Consider the following 13,138-nt stretch of genomic DNA (forward strand, 5'->3'; position numbering starts at 1 on the left):
AGTAAAAATTAGTATGAATAAGTGTGATGTCGTGTTGTATTAAAGTATAGTGTGAAATAAATGTGCAGGTGCAGATAATATTGAATGACAGACATTGGCATAACCAGGATTTATTCAAGGTAAGGAGGAGTCTAAAAAATTGTATTTGATTATTATATTTCTGTACCGTTCTGTTGTACAGAAGTTGTCGAGTATGTCGTTGTAGTATATGTATTGTATTTAAATTTAATCATAAACCATTGCATAAGAAAAACAATTCTGAGCGGAGAAGTAGTGTCGTCCTAAAGCATAGGCACCTATTTAATAAATAAACCAATTTCTTACCTAAAAAAATTTATTAAAAATTTAAAATATCTTTTTAGGATATTATACTTAAAGAGCTTAACTTTCACTTCTAAAATAAAGTTATTTTAGAGGTAAAAAAAATTTGTACGAAATCTTCTATTTAATGCAAACTATGAAAAAAAACTTTTATTAATTTCCAACTGAATTAGAAAATTTTCGAGATTTTGATGAATTTCATTAAAATTTGAACTTTTAATTCTCACATAAAAAATATTTCTGCCTGCTATGTATTTTTAATATTTTCGCAACTCATTTATCAAATTTTTAAGGAACCTTGGATTACATTTTCTAGATTTTTTATTAAGTGAAGAAAGTTGATGAATTTAAAACAAAATTAGAAAAATGACTTAAAGCTATAATTAGCTTTAAAATAGTCAAAATAAAACCATAAATGGAATTCTTAGTATTAAAATTTAGTGAAAAATTCAAGTGTCTACGCCGTAGACTCTACGGTTATTAATATTAGTTACGCCAAAAAAATAGCTGAATAAATAAAAGATAATAAGGTGCTAAATGAAAATCTAAAACTAATGTGTTTCTTACGTTGAAATATTTCAATTTTCTTGCATAATTAATATTTAAGAGCTTTTGTAATATTATATGTAAGATAATTATGATATATTTTAAATAAAATCAATAAAGTTACAATTTTTGAATAAAATATTAATCTAATACCATAACCTAATAACCTATCAGTAATTACAATTAGGTACATTATATTTCACTCAAAAGTTAGTCTAATATTTTAAATTATTGGTTATATTTCTATTTCAGTGGTGTTTACTATTTAGCTTGTGTATAATATGTTTCCCCATTCCATCTTTGTGAATAGTTTATTACCTTGTTTGATGTTTTAATTAGTATTATAATATATAGCTATACGAATGTCACGTGAAATCTTATCTTCATATTTGCCTAACAATAATAGTCGTTAAAGGTATCTACGTGAATTAATTACATGGGTTATCATCTTTAAATCTTTGACTAAGAAGCGTTTATGTATTTGTAGTACTTAATCAAATTACAATATAATATAGTAAACTACATTGCATATGTATATATAATTATATATATTATATATAATGTAAGATAAAGTAAAAATTATAATTTTACTTAAAAATAAATACTAAATGTAATTAAAGATGCAATAATAAATAAGGTGGGCAAGTAGTTAAACTATACGGTAGTTTATAATGAATGTATTAAATTTGAATTCAATGATAATATCATTGTACCTATATGGAAAGCGATCTGAGCAAAGATGGTCTATCAACCTATGTCATGATATGTTTTTTTGACATTGCTATTGGAGGAAGAAATACTTCAATATTTGATAAAATATTTCACAAAAACTGAAACATTGATATTTTTCAATTACAAATATTAATGATAATTATTTATAAATAACTTAACCAAAGAAGACCATCACTACCGAGTAGTTAGGTAGTGATTTTTCCTATTAAATTTAACATTTTTCTTATTTGAAAATAAGATAGCAAAATTAAGATTTCAAAATATTTAAAATTACATTGCCAATAACAAAATTTATAATAAAAAATGTAAAAGTTTTAAGTCCACACTAATAATTTAGGTATTTGAATTACAAAATAACTAACACTATTATTCTTCGTTAAAATATGGAATTATGCTTAAATTTGAAAATATGTCTATAAAGAAAGATTGTGAATGTAAACTATTATCATTTTTGGTTTCAGTATTGCATGGAGAAGCCTTGTATTCAATTTTTAATCCATCATTTGATGCATTTTTAACTAGAAACAACTTTGGAATTTTTCATAATTTTGATGAATGTTGTCAAAATTTAAACCTACAATATTTTTGCATATAATGCATCTTTAATATTTTTAAATGGCTATTATAAAAACTACCTTTAGTAAATTTTTAAAAATTTTTATGAATAGAACATTTTTATTTATCAACATTATAAGTAGAACAAAAACTTTTTAAAAAAAACCCAAAATGTCTATAAATAGCTTAAAAAAGTCAAAATATTTTTAAAATTACATCATATATGGAAAACAATAAAATAATATCATATATTATAATAAATAATATTTAGGAAAAATTTGATGTACCTATCTACACTAATTGGTTTTTAAATTACAACTAAATATAAAAAATCGTTTGTAGATTCTGAGTTGAGCGACGAATGTATTGAAGTTATAATGATGTGTGTTTATATTTTTTTTGTGTTAGTGCACTCGATAAGAAGTCGAAATAATGCTTCAATTTTTAACTTCAGTTGCTTTTCCAGCGAAAAAAAAATCAAGTTGGTGCATTGGAATTTGGGGAGTTTAAGTTATAAAATTCCCTGTAAAAAAAATACCGTAGATATATGAAATTTTTATCGAATGTTTACATTAGTATTTACTATGTATCACATAAATTTTAAAATATTTTGAATCATTTTTTGCTGTAAACGGAAACTTTCAGTTTTAAATGTTTAGTTTTTTATTTTTCTATAAATGTCAATAAAATTTTATTCGTTTGGTAAAAAAGCTTGAAAATTTAATACAAGGCTTCTTATATATTATTAAAATGGTAATTGAAAAATATTAAAAACACATAGTCACAATTTTTTATATTTGTTTAAAGTATAAATTTTGATAAAATTTATTAAATTGAAGACATACAAATTATTTAGTTAAAATATTCAAGACTGACAAACTGTCTTCACTCAGAATCGTTTTTCATACCTAATGATATACCTAATGATATTAAATCATTGAATTCAAATTTAATACCATCCATGGCAGTAACTCACTTGTAACCTACGACTGTACAGCAAACAATATACACTTACCCGCTTTTTTTGAGTGTTGGAATATTGGTACGGCCCATAGCATTTATAACAAAAGAAATAAAAAACTGGGAATACTGGTACTCTTTAAAATTTAATTTTCAGGGGTCCTAAAATATTTACAACGCTTATATAGTTTTGATACATCATCATTATCAACAAGTTAAATTTTAATAATATGTTAAAAATAAAAATATAATGTTAGCTTATTAATTTTATTTTATTTCTCTAGACAGTTTTGGGAAACCTTGATTATTTGGGATTGTAGCAGTATTCCGTGTTTATAAAGACCGTACCAGTTTTTCGTTTACCATTTTAGATTCTGAACGTAATGAAGAATGAATATTGATTTTACAATGATGTATATTTTTTTTCTTAGGTATTTTTGTTCTGTCATTACGTTTTGGAGTACCTAGATATAATGCTTTGATTTTTGACTATAGCCTTTCTTTGAAAAGGAAAATTCATCTAGCTAGTTAGCCCCTCCTCCCCGGAAGTCAAAAGTAAAAACCCTAAAAAAGTAACAAAAAAATGGAAATTTTTACTCATAATAAGTTTTCGACGAAATCGATTTTTTATTTTGCTGTAACTAAAAACGAATCATTATAATTACTTGAAATTTTCACCTAATGTTTATATTAGCGTTTTATATTTACGATGAAATTTTCAAAATATTTCGATTTATTATAAGTTATTTATAGGCAATTTAAATTTTCGATTTTTCTAAAATTTTTTTTAAATGCCAATAAAAAAATTTGGCTTTCCAAAAAATCTTAAAAATTTAATACAAGGTTTATTATAAGTTGTACTTATCGTAATAAATAAAATAAAATAAAAATCGTTAGTCACAATTTTTGTTTATAAGCATTTAAAGTTCAAATGCTTACGAAATATGTCAAAATCACAAAAAATTTGCATGGAATTATGAAGTTGAAAATTCGTAAAAATGTTGTGATTTATACCTAATGTTAAAATACCCAAGACAAGGTTCTGCATAACTTTTTCTTCAAATTACTCTAAAAAAACTCGTTCGAAATCATACTTTAAAAAAAACGGGTAAGTCGTGGATGTCGCTCTGCTATACAGTAGATTACTGTAATGGATGGGATTAAATTTGAATGCAATGATAGGCAAATTTTCGCGTTTTTGACAGATTTCTTAAAAATTTGAACTATAAACGCTTATAAAAAAAATTGTGACTTACGATTTTTAATTTTTTTTTTACTACATTAAAAACAACTCATAAGGAACCTTGTATTAAATTTTCATGTTTTTTTGGTTGTCCAACATTTTTTTACCGACACTTAAAAAAAAATCGAAAATTTCAGTGGTCTATAAATAACTCAAAAAAGGTCGAAAATTTTTGAAAATTAAACGGTATATAGATATCACTAACATTAACATTTGGCGAAAATTTAAAGTATATACAGTGATTAGTTTTGGAATTACAACCATATAAAAATATCGATTTGGTCGAAAACTGGTTAAGCGTAAAAATTCCCGTTTTTCGGTCATTTTTTTTTTGTTTTTCTCGATTTTTTTGAAAACTGTTGGAAAATGTTTACTTTTGACCTCTATAATGCACCAAAGATATTCACTTTTACATCGGAAACCACCCCCAAAGTTTGAAATTGAAGCATTATTTCGACTAGTTATGCTGTACACAGACACGAAAACAAACATAAAAAAAAAAAAAAAACACACATCATTGTAAAATCAATACATTCATCACTTCGTTCAGAATCTAAAATTAATTACTTGTATCAAAAAAAAAAAAAAATTATTATCTAAATATCGATAATATAATATATTCTAGAGTGACAAATCATCTCCGTTCAAAATCGTTTTTCGTATATAATGATACCTGCCATTGCATTCAAATTTAACACATCCGTTAAAGTGACCTACACTCAATATCTTTTATGCAGCAGAGTGATACTTACTCACTTACCAATTTTAGATTTACAAATTATTTTAGGCTAGAAATTCATAAAAAAATGTTTTTTTTTAAATCTAAGATTTAAAAATGTTTAATAATCTATAATATATCCTAGACAGATAAACCGTCTCTGCTCAGCATCGTTTTTTGTATACAATGACATAATATCATTGAATTCAAATTTAATACCAGTAATACAGGTAACCAACTTGTAACCTACTGTACAGCAGAACGACATCCATGAAATACCGGAATTTTTTTTATCATAGATAGAAAAAATTAGAAGAATCTTATTAAATTTTAAATATTTTGTCCAAGAGATATTTTTAGAAAAAATAACTAAAAATAAATCGAACATTTCCAATGTGTTTAAATACTTAAAAAAGAATATCAAAATATTTTTATAATTGTACATGATTTATAGAAAAAAAGGAAAATTAACACTTGGTGAAAATTACATACGGTTATTTGTCTTTAAGTTACTGCGAAAAAACAAAATCGTTTGTGTCAGTAACTGTTTTAAGCAATTTTCCACTTTCGACACTCTTCTCCGCAAGTATCAACTAGATTCACTTAACTATCAGAAAAAAAGGCCAAAGTTGAAAATCGAATTATTTTTTCTTTTATATCTATTAAAGGGGTTTTTCCACAAAAAAAAAAAAAAACAATCATTTCAAAAATAGGTGTTAATACATTAATTGTGTCACTAAGAATCTAAAAGTATCTAAATATAAAATACAAATTACAAAAGTTATATTACTCAGTGTCAAATTTTGTATATTGTTTTTTAATTATACACCCATTAAATCTATTTAATTATAGTGTATATCAAAAATTCAATTTAACGTTTAAAAATCAGGTTGATTTGGGTGAAAAGCTATATCCTGATTAATTGAAACAATCCAAAGTTTTTATTATTAGTTTGAAAGATATTATTTTTTTTTTATGTAATTGTGCATTTGTATCAGCAAATTTTATTTGGATGTTCCTTTAAGGTTTGAAACCTTTCAAAGTTTTAGAAATATGCTGTATTATAATTATTGCTTTATAATAACAAGATAAGTTATACTTATTGATAGAAGGAATAAAAACTAAAAACCAATCAATAATATTATAAACTTATACAGAATGATGATGTGTTTCAAAATACCCAATAAAAGAATACGTTTATCAAATTTTAGATTGCGAGACATTGTTTTACTTTATATACCTACCTACGAACTACATTATTATATCTATATATATTTTTATTTTATTTTTTTATGTTTCAATATATTTATGTATATATATAATAATGTATTTGGTTCAATAGGTAAGTAAAACTGCTTATTTTTTAAAAATATATCTGATGATTGTGAATATTACAATGATGTTCGTAAACCAAAGATACATGTTTTGTATTGTATATATATGTGTGCAATGTGCATGTGTATTTATGTCTAATAGCTTATATGGTAAATCTTTATTTATTATATGGAATTAACTACTTAGAGTATAAATAAAAATGTATATAAATTTAAAAGTAGGGACAACAGTTGAATTATGCGTTTATTCGTAGGTTATTGAAAAAAAAAACTAAAGGACTTTTTATTATACAAAATAATTTAATCGGGTGTTAGTGAAAAATCCAATACCTACCGATCACAAAATAATTTAACGCGTGATGAACTCGAGTATAATGTTTTAATTAAAAATTAAATATATGTACATTTATATGTGTATATACATGCAGTATACACATATAAATGTATTCCTGGTATTAGTTGTACCTATACCTACGTATACCGAATAACCTAATTGATATATTTTTAAAACCTATTTGCGTAGTTCATGTTTAGACAGAATTATTTGTCCTCCAAAATAGGGTTAATATATATTTTTACAGTATTAAAATAGTTTTTCTTATTATTTTTAATTTTTTTTAACACCATTTCATCGTCCGCAGGGACTGTGGGCCCCTTTTTTTGTTTACCCGCACCTGAATAAGACAAATGAATCATCGCGTTTCACGGAATACTCAACTTAGGGGCAATGTTTATAACGTTCGACCCGTGACTCATTTATGCCGTGGTTTTTATATTATTTCCCCGTTAAGTTCGATGGCCAGTCGTCATCAAACCACACGCACATGGCAGTGAATCATGTGGAGCCCGCGCGCGGTCCCCACCAAAACGGTTTTAGACACATGAAAAATATATTCGGTTCACATGCATACACACCACACACGCACACACACACACACACACACACACACACACACACACACACACTCACACACACGAGCCTCTTGTGTGGAACAAGTAACAATACCGATGCGACTGCCAAATGGCCCAGTTGCTTCCATGTGGTTTTGACTTTACGATGTACTGCCGCGCGCGCGTTCACGATTTTTGAACTCAACGTGTGGCGCTAAAATCTATGCCCGGAAAATATTATTTGTTCGGATCATCGAAGTGATAATAGTGCGGTATATTTGTATTGTAGTTTTTAATTATTATTATTCGATTTAAAACGAAAATGAACGTTAAAAGATGAAGTTGTTATTGTTGATATTGTTCGTTGCGCAAACTGTATGCCAAATCAGAGGTAAACAATTTAAATAATTTAAAAACAAAATATTTTTATGCGAACGAGTTTTAGTTTAAATATTTGTTATTTAAGTATCGTTTTAGACTCAATTCGAATAAATATTACCTTCGGTTTAATATCATTTTTACATAAAAAAATGTCGAAAGTATACACATTTTTAAATAGAAGTAATTAATATATTTTAGTGTTTACCTAATGTATTTAACATTTATTCAAAATAATTGAACTATCAAAGCATATCGTTTCATGTTTCAGCAATATACTAGTATGAAATTTAAAATGTTCTAATAATGCATAGTAAATTAGTACCCAGTTATTCTAGTTATCCTAAGTAATCTAAAATATTAAATAAATAGTATTCCATGAGTTGAATTTAAACTAGTCAATATGACAAAAATTTTTTAAAAAATAATAAGACTTTTTAGTTAGGTAAATTTACTGGAATAAAAATAAGGCACTAAATTGGCGTAACATCATTTTGTACTATTTTAAAAATATTAAAACATATACAGCTTGATAGAAGTTTTGTGAAAAGCATGAATTTTATATATTGTTTTGTATTCACATGAGTTATTGGGTTTGAAATAGGTCAAATACATCATAATAATTAGTTTTGAGTGGTATGAACACCGAGTTCAAAGTAAGCAAGAGTAAATCATTCAAAATTAGACACGAAATTTAAATTTTTTAATTTTTCTAGTTTCAATTCAAGCTTGAAATATAAGCAGAAAACATTATATAACCTACATATTATACAACTTGTGTAGTTTTTTAGCCAGTTGTAATGAATGGGCTATGAACATTAGCCAAACATTTGAGTTATAAAAGCCAAATATTAATTAACATTTTCTCAGAACTTTTTAATTTTATTGTACGGATGTCGTAAGTTGTTAGTTTGCAAGCGCATAATATTTCTTTTGAAAAGCTATCACACAGCCACAAACTATCATTGAGGCTTTGACGGTTCGTAAATGTTTAAATTTGATTTGCAAAGCGGAAATTACTTATTGTAAACATTGCAATATTTATAATTATTGTCGATGGACTACACACATAGTTCCCAATTACTTATAACTACTGTAAGAATATTAGATAAATGGTGTAGCCAATTGTATGGTTTTCAAATTATTAGAAATCCGTAAAAATTTTATTTTATCTAATTCTTAGTTGTTAATTAATTGATTGGTTTTCAAAGATTAAAATAGATTTAACAGAATGTGGTAATTTTTATTATTGATCATATTATATTCTAGTATAGTAATACAATTAATCACTAAAAAAATATAGTTACCATTTAAATGCTAATATTTATAATCAATGCTTTTACCATACGTTAAATACATTTATATTAAAATAAGTGTATCCAATATACAAAATGAGCAATGAGCTAATGGTGTTTCTATTTTAAAAACACTAATACTTATTTAATATTTTAAGTAGGTACCTATAAGTAACATCGAACATCACACCTTTCCGATACTTAAGGCCGTACTATAAAATTAGGTATATAAAATTCTGTACATTGTATTTGATTTCATATTATTGTTATGTGAAATCAAATCACTGTTTTATATTGTATTATATACAATTATTATCGCTTCTAAATATCACATTTTGTTTCACATGATGACTATTATAATATGTGTGTTGTCCAAATTGAAATGCCACTTATTGTGTACTATATCTTCTGAGGTTGTGTGTTAATTATTTATTAAAAATGTTCCAAGCACTATAAACAATAGTTCAGTTTAAATCCCTTAGAGCCTTTAAAAGTAACCACATTGACTAACCTATAGTACCTAATGCTCTTAATATTAATATTATAGTGGACACGTTGGAGTATAACACTATAACTAGTATAACTGTCACAAATAAAATATATGTATTTTATTATTTATAAGTAATTTGTCTTAAATGTCTCCTGTTAAAAATCCATGCACTAAGTATTAACTCTAATAATGTGGGTTCTTTTTTCATCTAATAGTAATTTATTACAAATCATTTCAAACTCGAAACATCCATTGTTGAAATTACAGTTACCTAATATAAATTTTATTATAGAAATATCGTGTTACAAGAAATTATAGAAGTTCATGCACATATTATAGTCTGTTTGATTCCCCTAAAACTACTTAGCATTAAATGGTGATTACAAGCACTTTTTTAATAGGGGTTAAGCATTATGTACAACTTATATAGTGTCTTAGTTGTACGATTATTATACAGTATTATTATAAAAACGGAAATAGTAATTTTGTAGAGACATGACTTCCTGTAAAATATTGTTTTTACATCGTTAAAATTATTATTTATTACTTATTTATGTACCTATTATAATCTAAATGTACATTTTAAAAATGCATTGTTTTTAATAAAATTTAGTTATTTTAGGGCAACGATAAAAGTGTAGTTGTAAGTACCTACTTAATAGGTACTTAATATTTATATGTTGAACCCATTCTCATTTGTTAAAATAGGTACCTACAAATATCTGTTAAGTTATTATATTTTGAATTTCACATTACAATAACCAATTAATATTCATAATATTCAATTTATTGTATTTTATATACCGATAATTCGCGATGCATAATATTGAGTTAACATATTATTATAAATTTATACAATTTTTTTAAACGAACTAAAATTATGAAAACGTATCCAACAAGCATTATGCTATTTCATTTTTATTTATCTCTGTAGTATTTACGAATGTAAATTGACTTATAATTTATTTGCCAATAATTTTTAATACTAGGTATATTCCTAAATGAAGTCCAATACGTATCGGTAATCGGTATTACTAAAAAAATTAAAATATGATTAGTATCAAAAGGTTAGGGGTTAAGTTTGACGAGTTTAGGGGACAGTAAATGCATAATCTCAACTAATATAGTTACTACATTATATAAGATCAGAAGAGTTTATTTATTTGAACGCGTTAATCTCAGAAAGTACTTGATTGATTTTAATAAAAGTTATATAAATAGATTCTTTGAAACATGGTGAATGTTATAAGCTTATTTTAAACTTCTATGAGTTAATATCGGGTGGTTCACAGTTTCATTTATAAATTTCGTTTTGGATAATGAAAATTGATTACAGATAACAATTTAAAAATAAAATAGCTATGGACTAAACACCTTGCATTGTTATGGGATTTGTTTTTAATAAACGAAAATAATATTCTTTAATTTATTGTTTATATTCAAATGTAAGCAAAAGGCAATGTTCTTATGTTTGTACTACATGAACTCAATAACTATTTGATCGATTTTTCCAAAGGGTTCACAGACCGTTTTTAGAAATATCAGAAAAGTTTAGAGTAGTTTGAACCATATTTGAAAGTTACCAAGTGATATTAAGTCTACAATAGACGGATTTCCCACCTCGATGGAATTAGTTCAAAAAGTGAGATACAATGATAATGATGATTATTTGCCAATGAACTGAGGTATACTATAGAACCAAGGATCAAGCTACTCATATACATCATATACAGATTTATAATCTTATTTTGTTTTTAATGAGCGAAGAAAGGTTTTACAGCTACTAGGATATAAAATAACTAAAATTTGTGCAGACTTTTTAATAATATACCTATATACAATTCATAAAGCATAAAGATAACAATATTATCTCTTGAAGTGGTATGTTAGAAATATATTTACATTAACATAAAATATTAATAATAATAATGTTAGCAATCATCAAAAAAGGTATTGGTAATCATGGCAAAAGATTCGAGACTGATATGATATTTTTTACGAAAGTTAGATTAATTACGTTAGGCTTGGTTAGAAATTGAATTACTCGTACAAGAACAGAATTGAAATAACTGAAAATGCGATGGTATAAGATACTATGATAGTAAGGTATTCATTTTAAAGAATAATGAAATACGTCATGTAGTATATAATATTACAATGAATTCAGTTTATAAATAATAATTTACCACTTTTGAATATTATGATTAATTACAAACAAATGCGGTATAATATCTTCCACGTTGGGCGGTAGTTGTAATGGTATTATATACTGGTGTATAGTGCATCTGTTTTCACACCTATTCGCACATGTGTTAACCGCTTTGACCTTGCACCGTTCCCGTCAATATGGTTTCGGAACTTCTTCGTATAGCTTTGTGGTAATAAGCTACATCAGAAAAATATTCTTCGTAAATCTCTAAACCTCTACCCTAGGGAAAGTACAGGTTATTTTACACTCGTTCTAGTTCTTATTTTTTTTTTTTTTTTTTTGTATCAGTCTTCGACATATCTAATAGGTATTTTGCTTTTAACACAGTCTCATTCCTACACGCTTTCGATTTAAAAATGGATTCCTGACCTTGTGACTGTCCACAGAAATGCGTTCATTCTTTTTTTACAACAATCTACATAATACTAAAGTCACTACTACCATCGTCGCCGTTTCAGTTCGTGCTTCGACATTCAAGTATAATAATATATTTCGTATAAATACTCATAGGATTTCTGTTATTGCCCATTGTTTGGTTTTTATTTATGTTCAAGTTAGTAGTCAATACCAGCGAATATAATATAACATAGTAAAATCTTCACCCATAACCAATTCTTTCCCTTGAAAAACTTATTGTGAGGCATGAGTGGGAGCCATTTTACGATTTATATTTATCCACGAAAAATATTTATTATGAAAACTAATGCACGAGTGTTTATATAATATTTTTCTATACCTGGCTTTTGTACGTGTACAGGTGTACACTCTTATCATATATTTATCTGGAAACAATATTTGAAAAAGTTGTTTAAAAAGATTATTATTTGATTTAGAATTAATTTGGTTTTTAATAAATTTTTATACTGTCATAATTATAATTACACAATATTTATAATATTTTTGTTTATGATTTTATGATGATCAGTATGTTGTCCCTAATATTCTCTTCATAGGCCCCTCTACGCGTGCTTTCCTGCGATTCCATTTTTAGAATTCCATCATCTATAAATATTTCGTTGGCCGGACAACAACAACTACTAATGTTTCTTGCTCGGTGTATAAATCAGAGTTATTTTTTATGGTCTTATCATCAAATAACTTACAATCAACTTCTTATTGTCAGTCATTTTTACATGATACTGTACCTAATAATCAAGACACGGAAAAATCAAAAACGATTATTTATTAATCACTTTTTCACACATTATATTTTATAATATGTTTTCGTCCAATTATACAACCCATCTCTAAACCCTTATTTTATAATACACACATTTTTCATGTAATATCAATTTTGGTTAAATTCATTAACTTTGTTATTAATGTATTCAATTAAAGTTTTTTTTGTTATGTTAAACCACTTTCAATAAACAATTTATGAACTAATATATTAAATTATGTAATTTTGTAAGATTTCCCATGTACTTTTTTATGTTTAAATTTAATTTGTAATTCAGTTTATTCAT

The 13,138-nt window shown here is 25.7% G+C and overlaps 1 protein-coding gene across 1 annotated transcript in view; it reads left to right on the top strand.

Annotated features, from left to right (window-relative positions):
• The first annotated feature begins 7,373 nt into the window (after positions 1-7,373).
• LOC107169557 (uncharacterized) overlaps positions 7,374-13,138 on the top strand; it is an 80,891-nt gene continuing 75,126 nt past the window's right edge. The window contains exon 1 of the mRNA XM_089227331.1: positions 7,374-7,691. Coding sequence (XP_089083457.1) covers positions 7,637-7,691 — 55 coding nt within the window. The 5' untranslated portion in view covers positions 7,374-7,636. The remainder of the gene's footprint in view (positions 7,692-13,138) is intronic.

This window comes from Diuraphis noxia, unplaced genomic scaffold, assembly GCF_037042655.1.
Source record: "Diuraphis noxia isolate RWA-SAM2 unplaced genomic scaffold, SU_Dnox_SAM2 contig0004, whole genome shotgun sequence".
In the NCBI taxonomy this organism is placed as follows: Eukaryota; Metazoa; Arthropoda; class Insecta; order Hemiptera; family Aphididae; genus Diuraphis; species Diuraphis noxia.